Below are 19,506 nucleotides of genomic sequence, written 5' to 3'. Positions count from 1 at the left end.
AGAGTTTTCAGGCCCCTCTTCGGTGGAACCAGTTTCCAGTTTGGATTTGGGAGACAGACATTATCTCTACTTTTAAGATTAGTCTTAAAACTTTCCTTTTTGCTAAAGCATATAGTTAGGGCTGGACCAGGTGACCCTGAATCCTCCCTTAGTTATGCTTCAATAGGCATAGGCTGCTGGGGGATTCCCAGGAAAGGGAAAAGACTCCCAGTTTTTCCTTTTCAATCACCTTTCTCACTCACTGTGTATTAACAGACCTCTCTGCATTGAATCATACCTGTTATTAATCTCTGTCTCTCTTCCACAGCATGTCTTTATCCTGTCTTCCTTCTCTCACTCCAACTGGTCACAGCAGATGGCCCCGCCCCTCCCTGAGCCTGGTTGTTCCTGTTAAAAGGGAGTTTTTCCTTCCCACTGTCACCAAGTGCTTGCTCATAGGGGGTCATCTGATTGTTGGGCTTTTCTCTGTATGTATTGTTGTAGGGTCTACCTTACAATAGAGAGCGCCTTGAGGCGACTGTTGTTGTGATTTGGCGCTGTATAAATAAAACTGAATTGAATTGAATCACATCGCTGCAAACGAGGCATGAGTGGACCATTTTAGAACAAAATAATTCTTCTGGTGTTGATTTACAGAGCCGTAAGCTCCTTCTGTGACCAGTATCTTCAGAGTATAAAACCAGTTATTGGTGTTAATAATAATGTGTTAAACACGTGTTTCCCTCCCGTGTCGGACTCTGTCTACGTGGAAACTTTTTTGCGCACATTGAAAAAACAAAAAAGAGAAAAGAATTATATCATGTCAGTATAAGGCCGTACTTGTATATCCATTGCACCAGCATCTTTCCAGTGTTAACATGTTTCTCCGGATTGGTCAGACATAAATCACTCTCTCTCCTCAGCTTCTCAAACAGGTGGCGCCCTGCAACATCAGCCCTGGACAAACACCGTCTGCTCCGGTTTTAAACCTTCTTAGAGCTGTCTATTCACTGCCTCAATGGTATGAATGAAACCAGAAGTTTGTGGTGCATCCCCCCGCCGCCGCCCCCCAACCAGAACTGAAAGGTCAGTGAGGGGTCACCGTTGTCACCAGTGCAGAGATGGGAAACTATTATTGGAGCTATTGTGGAGTGACTATAATTCATGTGAGAGGAAGTTGTCTTGTTGTGTATAAGTGTACATCTGCATGTTCTAATGACTGCACGTTTACACAAATCTATCTTTAGACCCCACGAGGTTTATGATTCATCATCCTGCAGTGGCACTTTAAAAAGTTCCATGTATCCTCACTGCTGAACGCTGAAATACACAGAATAATGAGCTGAGACACCCAGTGATGATAGATAACTGACATTTCCTTTTCAGGCTATTTTACAAACCTGCTTAATAACATTAGGAGCTTTGGCTCTTTATTATTTAAAGAGATAAATGAGCATTTGACTCAAACACTGTGATGAATATTCATATAGAAAATGTAAAGATTTCCCATGACCGTCTTCATAAGTGTGCACATGTCCTAGCGCTCTGATGTGGCCTTGTGACCTTCCAGGAAGTAAACAGTATTTCAGTGGGATGAATTCAGGCTGTTGCGTTCTGTCCGTGTGGCGTCGCCATCAAAATGACAATCTGTTATTGGGATAGACGGCGTGGCTCCTCCATCACACGCCAACGCTGTAAATAAAATGTTTCCAGAGTCAAGCTTTTGGACCTGAGCGCCGGGGTTTTGGTAAAGAAATGCTTTTCCCAATATTGTTTAGGAACACTGAGCTACGCATTAAAATGCGTAAAGGAATTCTGGGCCATAAACACAAAAACACAAACATAGCGGACATATCAGCGAGCGCTGCACAGAGGATATTCACGATTCCTGTGGTAAGCTGACACCAGCAGGGCATTTTCAAGAAAATACTAGATATCAGATAAAGTCTTCCTCTTTCATCCTCACAACTTGTTTTTCAAGTTTGAAGATTTCCGTTGATCTCACCAAGTCTAACAGCATCACAGATCATACACGGTTCTTCAGTTTCTTACAGCACGTCATTCATATTCACATTCACGGTGTTCATACACTTTTATATTCTCAAATATTTAATCACATTTGATCCTTTTAAAATGAAAAAAAAAAGCAAAAAGAACTGGACAAGTTATGTTAAAGTAGACTAAAAATACAACCAATCCAAAAACTTGCCACTAAATTTTAAAACCAGAAAAACACAGAAACAAAAAAGCTTGCACTGTGACAAATTCACATTCAAAATGACCAAAATGTGATATGTCATCCAAAGAATCAGCTCATGCAAAAAAGGAGACTGAAGATCTTGAAACAAGACCTGAAAGAAAAGACACAAAACTCGATTTGACACATTTGCATTTTGTTTTTTAATCTTGGTGCTTTTTGTAATTTATTTAGTGGCTAAATTTCATCACATTTTATTTTTGTTGTTTCTTTCTTTTCCCATTAGAAAGTATAATAATATATTTTTATTTCTAAAGACTTGTTGAATTGTATTTTTGAAGTGTTGGAGTGGAGGAGAAGAGGACCTATAACACTAACATGAGAAGTAAGATGGTTTTCCTAAGCTGTGCTAATAAAGATAACGACTAGTGGAAATAATGTAATAGTTCATGTCTATAAACATCCTCATTTTCATACTTTTTTTGCTGCAGAATCCTGCTGCACTACAAAGAGGTGGAGATGACTGGTGCTTTTACTGAAGTTTAAAAGCACACACACACACACACACACACACACACACACACACACACACACACACACACACACACACACACACACACTTTATCCATTTCCCACACACACACACACACACACACACACTTTATCCATTTCCCATCAGCTGCTATGCAAGGCCTTGCCTCTAAGAAAGTGGCCCTGAAGACCCCAAAATAGGAGCTGACTGTTCCCAGACTTCAGCCATCTTGCAGCTCAGTAACCTTGACAGCAGCCGGCCGGCAAAGCAACAATGAGGCCGTCAGTCAGCCGAGGCCCGACACCGACCGCCGGACAGTTCAGGGATACGCGCCTGCATCTGCATACCAGGACTTTATGTTCAGCGAACAACTGGCATTTTGTTTGGTCGCACACACACAGATAAGATGACTGAACCGTCAGCACTTTGCTGTTGATGTAAAGCTAAAACCACTGAAACCTGCTGCCAGAAAAAGTCTGAGTAAGAGGAGTCTTAACCATGAAGCCAAATGAGGAACTGATGTGGTGAAGCTGTTAAACTCGCAATGTCTTTTTCCTCATTTGTTCCATTCGGTGATGTTTGAGTCTGTAAACATGATAGCTGGATTTTTTTTTTCCTGATAAAACTTTGTAGGGGTGTAGAGTGCAGTCATTGGAGTAATTATCCATTAAAATCTGGCTGACATCCAAGGTCAGCTTCATGATTTATTGGTCAGAAACGGACAAAAAGTTTTATAACTTAAAAACTGCGGTACTTACAAGTGTGGTGTGTATATTATCAACATATAAAAGTACTGTATAAAAATGCAGAATATAAATGTTAAATTATGTCAGAGGTCACATCTGACCTCTGACCTCTCCTTCAACATCAACAGACTGATCTAAAGGTCAAAGTGATAATAATGGTATACAGAGATATTGAAACTGTGTTTCTTATTGCTATTCTTTGTACTGACATTATATAGGGATAAAGGCAATGATTCTAAATATCACATAATTGTAGTATGACTTTGTTACATGCATTACAGAAACAGGTTCTAAATGTTTAAATACAAAACAATTTGAACAAATGATCCAAAAACCTTCATATTTCTTACAAAACATTTAAACAGATTGTTTTTTTAATGGATACTACACATGTGGCCTTTGCACTTAGTTTAACTGCACTACAAATTGATTAAAGTATGTTTAAAAATAAGAAAACAAAATGACTACAGAGGAAAAAATACAACGCTATTGCGTTAAAATTAATAAAGTGGGAGTGCACTGCCTTGACAGAGGTTTGGAGCACTTCTTGTTAAATTACTGTATTTTTCCATTTGTTTGTAACTTTAAAGTTGCAGTGCTAGAAAAATGGAGACGTAGAGAGAGACTCAGGGAAAAAGCAGCAGGTCATCATTTTAGGAAATGAGAATAGGAGAAGGTTCCTCTCTGATAAAAACTAAAAAGAAAGGAAAAACCTACAAAGAAGACATTTCTCTGACCAAAGTGTCCTTGCCTGACTGAAGTTTCAAGCTGTCAGCCAATCACTGAACAAGACCCCCCACCCCCTTTAAAAAAAAACTTAAGCAGGATCACCCCCTCCTCCATCCACCCAAAAACCCATCTCTGTCTTGTCTCCTCTTCACTATCAGCCTGAAGCCTGATGACAGGACCGGCCTCTAGTCAAACAAACAGCAGACATGCTCCAAGTAAAGGCCGTCAGTCAACAGTCTCCTCCCACTTTGACCCCTGACTTTGTCCACCACCTCCAACACCACCTTCTCCTCCTTCTTCTCCTTGCAGACCCAGGTCCTGTTTGTTGATGTGTACACAGACACGGATCACTTCCTGTCAGAGATCAGCCAGACTCAACACAGACACGAAAGCAGGGAGTGAGTACTGGCCTTGGTGTTCTTGTACTCAGACATACAGTACACACACACACACACACACACACACACACACACACACACACACACACACACACACACACACACACACAGTGTAAATTACTGTGTTGACAAGTTGTTGTGCGCACAAGTTTGACAGAGGAGGAAATGAGACCTATAGTTCACCGACAAACCACACTCCATTAACAGTCAATGGCAAACCACAGACACACAGAAACAGTACAGGAGGTGACGACCAAAGACGCTTCCAGCAACACACGAGGCCCCCGGAGAGGCTGACAGGGTATCCTCAGAAACAGGAGCGGCAATGTTTCCTACACGTGTCAGAAAGGTGCTGTTTGTTGTGCACCTTCAGCAGGACTTGTTGTAGAATTTTCGACACGTTGCTGATGCTTCTGGTTTGTGCTCTTAGTGCAGTGAAGAAATGAAAAAGCTTGCATGAAATTAAGACTGAGAGAAAAGGGATGTGTAATAAAGAGTCTCAGCTGGACAAAGTGAAACTTCTGATTATAACTTGAGTTAAACTGAGGTAAAAGTGAGCTCACATGGGTTTATTTCTGTTTACTGAACTGAACTAAAGTAAACTTAACTGCAAATATGAAGTCGAGTGAATCATTACCTTTTAATTTAATGCAATGCACTCGATTGCAAACATTTGTTTTTGTCTCATAAAGAAATATTATAACAACATTAAATTAGCTTTATATATTATTTTTATATATTTTACATATTATTAGGTTTATTATGGCAACTTTTTTGAAACTCTGTTAACATAAGTCACAGAAAAGTGCTGCGCAGTACTCATGAGCTTGAACTTTGATTGATGTTTTTTCTGCAAAGCAGACAAAGTGGACCGAGGGTTCTTATAGCTCTTGCACTAAAGCAATAAACAAAAACAAAAAAATGCCAGTTGCAGATTCACTTGTTACAGTTTTTTACAGACGCTAGGACACATTTCTCAATACTTAGGTCACGTTTGCAAAACTCCTCACACAGTGAGCACAACAGAAGTCTATGTGGGCTAAACTGAGGACCAGTTATCATTGTTTTGGCACAAAATGCATTCAATGACTACATCTCTCAAATTTCATGAATTATCTTCTCACTCAGACACAACAACTGCCAAAAATCTTTGTACGGACAGGACATTTTGCATGTGCTTACATACTGTTTTCAAAACTGTTAAACTTATGGCCAAAACAACAACACAATGCAAAACTTGAAAAGACAGCAAAATCCAACAGCAATATTTTATTGAAACATATTTTAAATCTAAAAATGCAGTTTAACCAGCCACAGCTTATTCTCATTGTAGATGAACATCTACACAGGTGTTACTCCTTCAATTTTTCAACTCCTTCAATTCTGGCAGCCAGAAGATTCTTTCCTAGGTGTGTTGCCCTAGATGACATAAGATGTGATGTGGATGAGAACCTGTGGCCAAATGGAGAAGACCGAGTAGATTAGCATTACTATTGTATGTGTATCAGTGGATGGTGTGTATACAAATTCTTGTATTTTGGGATTACTTAGTGCAAAAAAATAAAAATACATAAACAAATATTAACGAATTCTGCATGATGTCTGATTCATTCCAGTAACATATATTGAAATTATAAACAGAGATGTGTCCTTGTTTTACACAAGAAAACACTGCGTAATGCTACATGTTGTTAGTGTTTTTTAGGTCATTGTTTTGTGGGTGACAAAGTGTGTTTGTCGGCTGTCAACCTTTGCTAGTGTTCTGGAAGAATGAGTTTATTTGAGACCTGAATGAAGTGTTTTGGTAGTTGTAGTGCATTTTGAATGTGAAATGAACTGCTTTGCCAAGCTGACGGTCAGTTAGGAGGATTGTGTGAAGAGTTTTGCAAAAGTGACCTAAGTATTGAGAAATGTGTCCTAGCGTCTGTAAAAAACTGTAAATATCAGTAGGCTCATCTTCAGAGTGATTTCTTTAACAATGCATGGAAAGTCCTGGAAACTCCAGGCAAGGGCTATAGCAAAGGGTGGATTTTGTCTTTAAAACCAGGCCAGCTATTTGCTTTGCTCCCTGTTGCTTCTGATGGCCTTCAAGTACCCGCGGCACAATCTGGCAAACGACATGAGGGAAAGACGACAGAGTGCTAGCAAACACAGTGTGCTCTGAATCCTTTGTGCATCGTTACCTATGGATTCTGCTCACGTAAAGTTCATTAGTTAATCATATACCCACATGTGTAAATGCTTTCCTGTGCATTGTGTGTGTGTGTGTGTGTGTGTGTGTGTGTGTGTGTGTGTGTGTGTGTGTGTGTGTGTGTGTGTGTGTGTGTGCGTCTTTGTGTCAGAGTTGGGTTGAGTGTGTGTTTCCGAACATGAGCAGGCAGAACTTAACACTAAGCAGCTGTCAGAGAAGCGCTGGCTATCGTCTTCCCCGGGGGGTCGACCTATCAGCTTCTCCCACTGATGGCTCTCCTCTCTCAGCCTCGCCTGGGCTGGCCCGGGGGTGGTGTAGGTGTGTGTGTGTGCAAGTCCTGCTTCTGCTGGGGCCTCAGCAAATCTGATAATTACTAACCTGACAATGATCTACCTCCCACCCACTGTCTCCCTTCTCCCAGACCTCCCTGATGAACAACTCTAAAAAAGTTGTACAGTGGTTGAACACATGAAAGGTTACATTAGAAATCTCTTTAACATTATCACACACACACACACACACACACACACACACACACACACACACACACACACACACAGAGAGAGAGAGAGAGAGAAAGAGAGTGGAGGGATTTTCCCCATTCCCCACATGAAACACACATGAATGAGAACATCTGAGGCTGATGGTGTGTGTTGGAGAGCTACAGCCTGACAGTGACTGTACAGGTGCTTTGCCCAGGCTGTTAAATACACACACAGCACAGTCCAGTGCTGTTATGTTGGCCTTGATACGATTTACAGCTTTTTACAGCCGCTAGGACACATTTCCCAATACTTAGGTCACTTTTGCAAAACTCTTCACACAATCCTCCTAACTGACCGTCAGCTTGGCAAAGCAGTTCATTTCACATTCAAAATGCACTACAACTACCAAAACACTTCATTCAGGTCTCAAATAAACTCATTCTTCCAGAACACTAGCAAAGGTTGACAGCCGACAAACACACTTTGTCACCCACAAAACAATGACCTAAAAAACACTAACAACATGTAGCATTACACAGTGTTTTCTTGTGTAAAACAAGGACACATCTCTGTTTATAATTTCAATATATGTTACTGGAATGAATCAGACATCATGCAGAATTCGTTAATATTTGTTTATGTATTTTTATTTTTTTGCACTAAGTAATCCCAAAATACAAGAATTTGTATACACACCATCCACTGATACACATACAATAGTAATGCTAATCTACTCGGTCTTCTCCATTTGGCCACAGGTTCTCATCCACATCACATCTTATGTCATCTAGGGCAACACACCTAGGAAAGAATCTTCTGGCTGCCAGAATTGAAGGAGTTGAAAAATTGAAGGAGTAACACCTGTGTAGATGTTCATCTACAATGAGAATAAGCTGTGGCTGGTTAAACTGCATTTTTAGATTTAAAATATGTTTCAATAAAATATTGTTGTTGAATTTTGCTGTCTTTTCAAGTTTTGCATTGTGTTATTGTTTTGGCCATAAGTTTAACAGTTTTGAAAACAGTATGTAAGCACATGCAAAATGTCCTGTACGTACAAAGATTTTTGGCAGTTGTTGTGTCTGAGTGAGAAGATAATTCATGAAATTTGAGAGATGTAGTCATTGAATGCATTTTGTGCCAAAACAATGATAACTGGTCCTCAGTTTAGCCCACATAGACTTCTGTTGTGCTCACTGTGTGAGGAGTTTTGCAAACGTGACCTAAGTATTGAGAAATGTGTCCTAGCGTCTGTAAAAAACTGTAACAGGTACTGAGTGAGAAAATCCAAATGTAGCAGCTGGGAAAATCACATAATCTAACAGGTCTCGTTTGGCTGAATTTTATTATTACCTTTTCCTGGTTAGTATGGATCTAGGTTTTAAGCTGTTTGCAGTTTTAGAATGTAGTTTTAAAACATGATTTATCATCATCACATATCCACTGTAACAAATATCCGAGCTCCCACCAAAGTAGCTATAAAAACTGCTATTCACACATACACAGTATTTCCAAAAGTATTCAGTCAGCATCCCAAATCATTCAGGTGTTCCAATCACTTCCATGGCGACAGGTGTATAAAATAAAGCGCCAAGGTCAGCAAGCATTTATGAAAGAATTAGTTGAACTCAGGAGATCAGAGAATTCCGGCGTCTTACTGTGATGCCAGCTGTGCAACCATTCCAAACATGAAATTTCCCCGCTACTAAATATTCCACAGTCAGCTGTTAGTGGTATTATAATAAAGTGGAAGCAATTGGGAATGACAGAAACTCAACCGTGAAGTGGTAGGCCACAGAAAATCACAGTGTAGGGTCAGCGGATGCAGAGCAGTGTGCAGAGCCAATAGCTACAGAGCTCCAAACTTCATGTAGCCTTCAGATAATCTTACATGTGTACAATGAGAATTCACAGGATGAGTTTCGATGGCCAAGCAGTATCCACGCCTTATATCACCAAGCACGATACATAGTGTCGGATGCAGTGATGTAAAGCATGCTGTAACTGGACTCCAGAACACACTGGACACAGGAAGCCTGCTCTCTGACAAATATCTGGCAATCTGATGGATGAGTCTGGGTTTGGTGGTTGCCAGGAGAATGGTACTGGTCTGACTGCACTGTGCCAAGTGTAAAGTTTGGTGCAGCAGCAATTATGGTGTGAGGTTGTTACTCAGGAGTTGGGCTCCAGATCCACTGGAAGGAACGTTTAAGGCTTCAACATACCAAAACCATTTTGGATGATTTCAGGCTCTCAGCTTTTTGGGAACAGTTTGGAGAGGGCCCCTTTTTGTTCCAACATGGTGGGGAACCGGTGCACCAAGCAAGGTCCATAAAGACATGGATGAACGAGTTTGGTGTGGAAGAATTTGATTAGCCTACACAGAGTCCAGACCTCAACCTGACAGAATTCAGACTGTGAGCCAGGTCTTCCTGTCCATCAGCGTCTGACCTCACATATGTGATCCAAAATTCCCATAAACGCACCAACACTAACCCTAAACCTCGTGCAAAGCTTTCCCAGAAAAGCTGAAGCTGTGGGCTCATCATATTAATGTGTGTGTGTGTGTGTGTGTGTGTGTGTGTGTGTGTGTGTGTGTGTGTGTGTGTCCAAGCTACCTTGATAAGTGAGTTCTTGTGAGTTTTTCTTTTGTCTTTCCCAGGATGTCCTTGTAAATATAATGATAATGTTCAGTGCAGCTGCCATGTTGTTCTCCTAATGCATGTTTATGGATGCGAGTGCTCTGCCCACAATTAAAATCAGTTCAATGTTTAATCAATAATTTAAAATGATTTAAAAGTGATTTTTCTTGTCATTTCTGAGACACCAGGCCTCCACCCTCTAACTGTTTCTTTCCTCTCATGTAAAAGTAGTACTTGATAGTTAGAGAAATTTGTATTCATTGTTTAATTGATGATAGATAGAAGGATCGCGCAGTTTGACTTAGTTCCAGTAAAGGCGATCAAGCTGATCTTACAGAGGGTTTTTTTGCCATTTCAACCCTTATTCAGAGTTGATTGTTTATTTTCATGACATATCTGAAATATATAGTTTTCATTTTCATGACCACAATTCACTAAGCATAAAAAAACTACTCTAGTACTGCTTGGCATTCCCCTTCCCATCAGATTCAATAGTAATTACTTGACGCTCAACTTTCCACACAGGGTCCTCATCGGGTGAAAATGACTAATAAATAAAAATTGCAAGCAAACAACAAAGACCAAATGCTGAGTTGTGAGGGTGTTAGCATGCTGCTAATGTTTCTGTAGCCTGTTTGATTTCAGTGGAATTTAAAATGCTAAACTTTTGCACTTTTTCTTTTACTGAAATAGCATTTTTTTATTTTATTTTGCTGACCAGTTGTTGAAGATTGAAAGGGAAAGATACATCAAAGTTGTAAATTATAAATAGCTATGGGTTGTTAATCAATGTGCAAAATGGCTTTAGATTGACTCTAACAACCAAGTGTGTGTGTACATTTAGCTATTGTGAACCTGCTTCACATTCTGACTTGTCAAATTAAGGTTTCATCCAGTGGGTTGTCCCCTCTGCCTCTCAGTAAGACATCTTACTCTTTCTTTTTTTCCTTCCTTTTTAAACCTACCTAAAAAGCCTCTGTGGGCCCTGCAGCCAAGCAGGAAAGCAGGAGCTGAGGCCACAAAACGTCCATCATGTCGACAAATTGACTCAGTCAGCTTCATCCAGGAGCATTAGCCCCTCGGCCCTTTGAAATTTTACCCCGTTGATGGTTCGGTGGAGTGCTTTATGGAGAAGCAGAGAGAAAAAGAAAAAAATGGAGGAGAGGAGGAGGCCTCATCATGTCTGGTAATGACAGGACGAGAGAGGAGCAGCAGTGTCTGTGTGTGTGTGCATGTGTGTGCAAACATGTGATGTGACCCGATGTCCATCTAAAAGAAAAAGAAAAAAAAAAAGAAAAATCGATTTTAAGTTTTTGACCTGCAAGTGGAGGCTATACAGGAGTGAAACCGAGGCTATTCATCAGACACTTCAGACCTAACAGGAGAGACTGAGAGAAGAAACACGAGAGAGTGAAGGGAAGAGGTAGGAAGAAGAGAAAAGAAAAACACACCTGGATGTTTACAAAAAGTTTATGAGGAGAGGCCGTGTCTCTGTGTGTAATGATCTATGCTTTAAGTGTGTTGTGATGGACACTTACTACGCAAGTCGGAAGTAAAAATTTTGAAGTGAGACTTGAACATTTTCAATGCATGATTTTTTTTTAACCTAATACTTTTTATTATAATTTACAAGCAGATGTTACACTTTTTAATGACAGCTAAAGTAACTTGAGACTTCCTATACCTGAAGACACATCAGTGTATGATATTTGAAACAGTGATATAGATTAAACTACACAACAGTATATAAAGGTGGTAAAAGTTGCTCCCACTAGACCATCTCTATCACTCTATAAGAGACTAACAATTATGTTATCAGTTAATTAAAAAGGATATGAATTCATCATTCTAATTATTTATCTAAACAAATTTAAAGAGTGAAAAATAAATTCAAACACTTATCAGTTAAGTTATTCTATATTGATAAGAGTGTAACAAAAACTTAAAAATATTCTGTATATTTTTGCAGGACTACTTGTACTGCTAAATAGTCCAGTACAAACTCCATAAAAGTGAGATGGACAAATTATTTATTTACTTTAAGAAAACTGCCAAAAAGATACTTAATGCTCTATGACGTAAGACAAGTAAAGTGGAAAAATAAATGCAATAAAGGATTTTATTTGCTACCATTAATTAAAATCCTAACTGTTGTAATTTGACAGATTTTACATTTTAATTTGTACTCATTTACTCTTGACAAATGACTGGAGGTTCCCTTAATAATCAAAAAAAGCTACAGACTCAAAAAAGGGGTAAAAAAAGAAGAAGAAGGAAACATGCTTTGGCCAAACCATTCCAGTGTTGTGTGTTGGTATAGTTTTTACTGCTGTGAAATCACAGGTCCAAACTGATGTTTTAGCCCAAGTTTAACTTAAACTACAACAACAATGAGACGCCGCTAACTCTGCCTATTTCTCTGCAGAGCAACACTGACCCCTTGTGGTAGATTGCAGATCCTACATCAACGCACTATCAGACTTCAATTTCGAAGATGGTTTGATAAGAAAGTCTGATTATCTGAAGCACTTACTCTTATCACGAATTGTTTATGAAAAACATACATGAGTTTATATAGGTTGGATGTAACTACGGAAGAAGAATAGTTATAATATTCTCAATAATGTCATTCACGACAGCTAAAAATGTGCATATAAGGCACACAGCATTGACCCTAAAGATAAGCTAAGTTCATTCTGGTGGTCTGAATTAATGCAGCAAGACTGCACAGCGTCCAGTTGTCGGCAACTATGCGTATGAATTATGTCACATCATTTATCTATTTATAGATTACTTTTAAAATGGGACAAATCCCTGTGGCACGAATATGTCCAGTGAGATGGTCTTATTTAGACTACAAAGACTATAGACTTATTATCACTCGTCACAGGTTTATTATCTTCTTTCTTATGGTATAATTGTAGTTTTTTCTACAAGATATTTCTCCGCTCTCATTGGCTACTTGACAGGCTGCGTCAGTTTTCTGCCCCTTCCTATTGGTAGCTGATCTGATGCCTATTTCTTGCGTCCTGGTCCAGTTTGAGTGAAGGTGAACCTGTGAACCCGGTTAGTCTCTAGAAACACCCATTCCTCATTTGCTCCTCTTGCACAACACCGGGATCATCGTCTATTTCATCCCGAGCCATGTCCCTGTTTAGCGACGTCCCCCAGGCTCCCCCGGTAGCCGTGTTCAAACTGACCGCTGACTTCAGAGAGGACACCCATCCACAGAAGGTGAATCTGGGCGTCGGAGGTAAGAGATGCTAGATGTCAGCTAATGCTAAAGCTAGGTTGGCTTGCTCTCTCTTGTAGTGGCACTGTAAAGCATAAACACATCGCATCAGCTGTGTTTCCTGTCTTTTTGTAGCTTACATTGTTTGGTACATTCGGGCTATGGCGGTGATATCATGTTCGCACGCGTAAGCAGCGTTTGATATATGACCTTCGCTGCAAGCTGCTAGCGGCAAAGCTAGCATTAGCTTCTTCTCATGTTGACAAGTAAATTGCTCGGATTTTTTCATTGTTAGTGCAAATGTTACACCTCTCACTGAAAGAATTGACAATTCCAGGAAGTAGGGCTTCATGTCGTACCACAAAACACTTCTCATTTAAAGACTTTAAAATCATGATGTTAAAACGCATAGCATGGCTGGGACTTGTTTTACTTGTCCATCTGTCCTTGAACTCATCAATCTCCACTTACACACTGACATCCTGTCAAAGCAGGAACTTACAGGCTGAAGTTTTCTTACGTAGTACCATCAAAGTAGTTTACTGTTTTTTAATAGGTAATCTTACGAGTCGTGTTTGTTGCGACGTTGTCAATCATTATGTGATACATAATTGGTAAGTCCTTGAAACTGTCATTAGTTTGCTTGGTTGGTTAGGAAAGTTTTGTAAGAAAATGTTTTCAGTTTTTAGAATGAATGCTAAAGCCGTGTGTCATTTGGAAGGTTTTGTGCTAGTTTGGTTTGTGTCCCTTACTTAACGTGCACTGTAGAATATCTCTTTAATGTTATTTTATCCTCATTTTGACTATTTATGCTAAACTGTAATAAACTAGCAGGAAATCTTTAGTCATCTGTAATAGGTTAACAGGTTGACACTTGTATCCCAACAGTTTCAACATTAACCCCAATGTGCCAGATGTGTCATCTCGTATGAGCCTAGTCTATCCTCCTCCTAGCCCAATGCTTCTGGCTAAAGTGAACTAATACTTAGTTACTTCAGGTCAGCCAGAATAAGGCAAACCTCTGATGTAGCTGCTGTTAAATCTATTAACATATTCTGCCTTTAGGATGTAATGTAGAGCTAGCAGTTTGTCACCTTTTCATGTGCACAACCTGCATGTACACTTTATGGCAAGAGTCAGAATGCAAAATATGAATAAAAGCTAATGGGCAGAATATGCTTTAACGATCAAAGTGGTCCCTACAGGATTATTAAGATTCACTTTCTCTGATGATTCATCGTGGACTGAGACAGTAGTTGCACTTTTTCCGGTCGTTGCCAAAACAAACCTGAGCGCATAAAACCAGTTTGGCCTGGAGAAACCATTCCAGTAGTTTTATATTAACTCTATAATTTAGTGTCTCTCTCTGTGTGAAAATGGATCAGTTAATAATAATGGATTGGATTTATATAGCGCTTTTCAAGGCACCCAAAGCGCTTTACAATGCCACTATTCATTCACTCTCACATTCACACACTGGTGGAGGCAAGCTACGGTTGTAGCTACAGCTGCCCTGGGGCAGACTGACAGAAGCGAGGCTGCCATATCGCGCCATCGGCCCCTCTGGCCAACACCAGAAGGCGGTAGGGTACAGTGTCTTGCCCAAGGACACAACGACCAGGATCGAACCCTAATATGTTAAATTATGTTGAAAGCGAGTCCACAAAAGCAACAGGAAGAGTTTTCTGGGTTCCAGATTTCTCCAGGCCTGTTTGCCACTTGATCTGCGTCTCAGGTAAAGTGATGTCAGATTGGGCTCTATTCAGATTTTGTACTGGCCACACACAGAATTATTTTGCATACCCCAAAGCCACCATAAGCATGTTTGACCTTTTAAGTGTGCTCGCCTTTGGACCCTGAGTGACTGTGTACCGCCGCTGCCAAACCCTGATATGTGATCCTGCTCTGCTCATGCTCCAGACCAGTATGAGGGAGCACAAGTTCCTAAGGAGTCAGATATGTGCTACACACGTTTGCCGGTGACCTTCAAAGTTTATATGGCATCATATGAAGTTAAATGGCAGTTTATTCTTTCCTGTGCGCATTTTCTTCTATTCACTTTACTATTTGCAGACTGCAGTGCTGTGTTATTACCATTTTTATCTTTGAAGTATTATCTAGAATTTTGTAATACTCGGTGATATGGCGCTATACACAGTGACACAAGCAGCAGAAACAAAGTGTTTGTATTTAGTTATGTAGTATATCAGCTGTAAATATCTATCAACGTCATACTAAGCATAAAAAAGCTTTTTTGTGAAGTGCAGGCACGAGTAATAGTCTACACAACCTGTCCCTAAGAAGCAATACCTGTGCCTTCTGGATTAACATTTGCTTTGCTTTGTGTCCCCTCCAGCTTACCGTACTGATGACTGCCAGCCCTGGGTGCTGCCGGTGGTGAAAAAGGTGGAGCGGCTCATCGTGGAGGACGAGAGCCTGAACCACGAGTACCTGCCCATCCTCGGTCTGCCAGAGTTCCGCTCCGCTGCCTCAAAGGTCGCCCTGGGAGACGATAGCCCTGCCATCAAGGAGAACAGGGTGGGACATGCACATTGACACATGGAGGTTTTTGATCAGTTGGAGCAAATGTAATAAATGTTGTTTATTTTTGCAGTGAAATAAAAAGGAAATAAAAGCACATTTTACATTGATTAAAAGTTCTTTCAATTTTAATCTGTACCTCAGCTTTCCATTGATTAATGGACATAACTGGATGAGTATCAGCTGATCAGGTTTGCCTGCGTCTTTAATCTCTTTTAAACATCCTTAGAAACCCTAATTTAAAGCTCCATGTTTTTATTTCTCAGACTCCAGTAGTGGTGGTGTATTAGTTCTGAATACACTGAACCCCTCAGTTTATCGTCTTTCACACCCAAGCACCTTTATTTCCCCTCCTTTTAAGGCAGATTTCTTCTGATTGGCTGCCCCTTGCAAAGTTTGAACAGTAGGTGGGTGGAGCTGTTGTGCTTACGACCATAGCTGTGTGAAGGAGATGGCCTCTCATCTACATGAGGTCAAGGAAGAGTTGAACAAGCAATCTGAAGCCTGAGATTTTGACTCACAGGGAATTCTTGTGCGCACACGTCCCTGCAACCTCATTATTTAAAACTTAATTTATATTAAATATGAGCATTTACCACTGCAACAGTTTAGGTAGAACAGGGAAAAAAGTGAAAAACAAGACAATAAGGGCAGGAAAACCTGTGAAGGCAAGGTCTGAAAGACCAACAAGTCTTGGTGTATTAAGTTGGTGCATATTAACAGCAGTGTTCAGAAGCAGGCGTGACCCGCAGCCTTATCACAAAATTCTCTGGCCGAACTGTGAAAAGCAACATGTATTTAATATCATACGTATATTTCTCTGATTGCGTTTCCCACTGCCCGCTTCCTGTCACAGGTTGGAGGAGTCCAGGCTCTGGGTGGGACAGGTGCACTGAGGATTGGGGCAGAGTTCCTGCGGCGGTGGTACAACGGCGTCAACAACGCAGCCACGCCCGTCTACGTCTCGGCACCCACCTGGGGTTAGTGAAAAGTTTTAGGATGCAGGAAATTGTAGTTGAGAAAGTTTGACTGTTTTTCGATAATGAAGTGAACGTCTCAGTGGGTATCAGAGCAGATTTAAGTGGTAAATACCTGCTGAACGTTTCTTCTTCCAGAGAACCACAACGGTGTATTTGCTGATGCTGGCTTCAAAGATATCCGCCCCTACCACTACTGGGATGCTGCCCAGAGGGGCCTGGACCTCACTGGGTTCCTGGATGATTTAGAGGTGAGATTGGAACGATGACTCCTGTTTAGTTACAAGAACCCAACAGACAGTGATATGAAAACAAGAAGACTCTTTGGGAGCATTTTTATTCATTTATTTTGAATATTTTTACTCATTATTTGTCTTCTCTGAGCAGAAAGCTCCAGAGTACTCCATCTTTGTCCTCCATGCCTGCGCACACAACCCCACTGGCACCGACCCGACCCAGGAGGAATGGAAGCAGATTGCAGAAGTGATGAAGGTACAAAGACATTATTTTACCATCATCTGATGGCCTTGGTGGTGTCTAACTCACCATGAATATCTTCTTCTTTTGTAAAATTGCTTTAATGTGTAATTAAAAAAAGAAATGAACTGAATTTTAATGTATGTATTTCGTCTTTTCCTTCTCCAGAGGAGGAAACTGTATGTGTTCTTTGACTCCGCCTACCAGGGCTTCGCCTCAGGCTCTCTGGAAAAAGACGCCTGGGCCATCCGCTTCTTTGTCTCCGAGGGCTTTGAGCTTTTTATAGCTCAGTCCTTCTCCAAAAACTTTGGCCTGTACAGTGAGTACTCATGGTCCACGTACATTCATGCATACAGTCTTGTGTGTTTTAGCCAAAAATAAGTTTATACTGTTTATACCTCTACTTACCCTCGATTAGTTTTATGTGAAGCCATATTTTGTCTGTCTCTACTTACAGATGAGAGAGTGGGGAACCTGACTGTGGTTTCCAAGGACAACGAGAACCTAACCCGCGTTCTGTCCCAGATGGAGAAGATTGTCAGGACGACCTGGTCCAACCCACCTTCTCAGGGAGCACGCATTGTCAGCAAGACCCTCAACAGCCCTGAGCTGTTTGAAGAATGGTACGCTCCATCAGTCAGCGCTTTAATATTAGCATACTAGCTCCTGCTAACCCTTCATCTTTTACCTGATTATTCAATTAATATTAATAACTTACCTTCCTCGTCGGTGCATGCACATGGATGCTTGTTACCAAATGTGCATGCTAGCATGGTTTTGAAATTTTGGAAACACTTGGCCTTTCTCTCATGTGCTATTACTTTTAGAGGTTCATAGTCTTTGTCAGCTGACTTTTACTCTCATTTCCTGTCTTATGTCCTTTTTTAAATATCCCCACTTGTCTCCATCCCGCCTCCCCACTTTAGGAAGGGTAATGTGAAGACCATGGCAGACAGAGTTCTGTTGATGAGGGATCAGCTGAAGGCCAAGCTGCAAGCTCTGGGCACCCCGGGGACCTGGGACCACATCACTCAGCAGATTGGCATGTTCAGCTTCACCGGCCTAACTCGTGAGTGAAAACACACATACACGCACTAATGTAGAAGCACATCCTGCTTTTAACATACTGGGATTATCAGAGATAAGTGTCACAGTGGTGGAGGGACCTGCAAGATACCCAACACATGCTTAAAGGAGACGTATTAAACTTGATATTTCTGTTCTTGGACTCTGCTCTTCACAGTTAAAGTATCTTTATATGTCTTATACTTGGCTTCTGTGCAGCCCCTCAGTTCATATTCTGTTTGAAACAAGCGGTCTTGGCTCACTTTATCTTCACATCATTTATGAAGTTCACTCACTCTGTTGCAATTTGTGCTACAGCCAAACAGGTGGAGTACATGATCAAAGAGAAGCACGTGTACCTGATGGCTAGCGGCCGCATCAACATGTGCGGCCTGACCAGCAAGAATATCGACTACGTCGCTCAGTCCATCCACGAGGCCGTCACCAAAGTCCAGTAAAGGCCATTTGTGCTCGTCCACTTCCTGCCTCCTGTACGCCACAGGACGTTTCATCGAGTCTGTGCCCCTCTCTTTGCTTATCCTCTCCTCCTATTGGTCAAACTGCGTCCTCACAATTTGCAGTTGAACCAACGGGAGGAAGGATGTGTTTTTGTTCTCACATGACGGCGTCATTTTATGGGAGGTACAGTGGTTTTTGGAAGAGCCAGGTATGATCGAACACGCAGACGTGACAACCCCATCATATGTTTGAATTGTTGCCGCAAGCTTCTGTGCAGTCCAAATCATTCCACTCAAACTGGACACCAGAATGTGGACTGGGAAGATTTGCGATGAAATTATGCTTCCTACACAACAGTAGTACTGAACAAACTGCAGCACAGGAAAAGTCGTGTAAATAGATGTAATTACTGTTAGTCCTGCCATTTCATTTATAAGCACTGAGACCACAACAAATCACTTTCCTGTTTTTAGCCATTAGAATATAAAAGCTGGTACTGTAATCTTGATTTTATTTTGTTGTGTTAAAGTTCAACGGTCATCATCATCTCAAAGGTAAAGCACATGCCTGATGCTGTGTTGCCTTGCTTTAGACATACGGCAGAAGATAATTTGTTTAGCCACTAAGTCAACAAAATCGCCTTCTGTGCCATCATTGAACAAAAGTCACCTTTTTCCTCTCTCTGTTACTTTGTTTCCACCCTGCAGTGCCCTTATGTTGTTACACAAAGCCGCTGTAAGAAGCCACTGATCACACCTCAGAACCTGTTCTATGCCGCAATCACATGTTAACTGGTGTTTGTAATGGCGTTCACACTAAATTAAATTATGAACTCTGTGTATGTGTTTTGTTTTTT

General features: G+C 40.8%; 1 protein-coding gene across 1 annotated transcript; it reads left to right on the top strand.

Moving 5' to 3' along the window:
• Nucleotides 1–12,896: 12,896 nt before the first annotated feature.
• LOC113024685 (aspartate aminotransferase, cytoplasmic-like) lies at nucleotides 12,897–19,487 on the top strand. The gene is made up of 9 exons (XM_026171952.1): nucleotides 12,897–13,152; nucleotides 15,488–15,669; nucleotides 16,529–16,652; nucleotides 16,788–16,900; nucleotides 17,037–17,141; nucleotides 17,295–17,445; nucleotides 17,584–17,749; nucleotides 18,053–18,195; nucleotides 18,510–19,487. Exons 1-9 carry the CDS (start codon nucleotides 13,044–13,046, stop codon nucleotides 18,647–18,649), a joined length of 1,233 nt encoding a protein of 410 aa, XP_026027737.1. The 5' UTR covers nucleotides 12,897–13,043; the 3' UTR covers nucleotides 18,650–19,487.
• The last annotated feature ends 19 nt before the right edge of the window (nucleotides 19,488–19,506 follow it).

Source organism: Astatotilapia calliptera, chromosome 6, assembly GCF_900246225.1.
Source record: "Astatotilapia calliptera chromosome 6, fAstCal1.2, whole genome shotgun sequence".
NCBI lineage: Eukaryota > Metazoa > Chordata > Actinopteri > Cichliformes > Cichlidae > Astatotilapia > Astatotilapia calliptera.
This window is presented reverse-complemented; position numbering and strand designations above follow the sequence as displayed.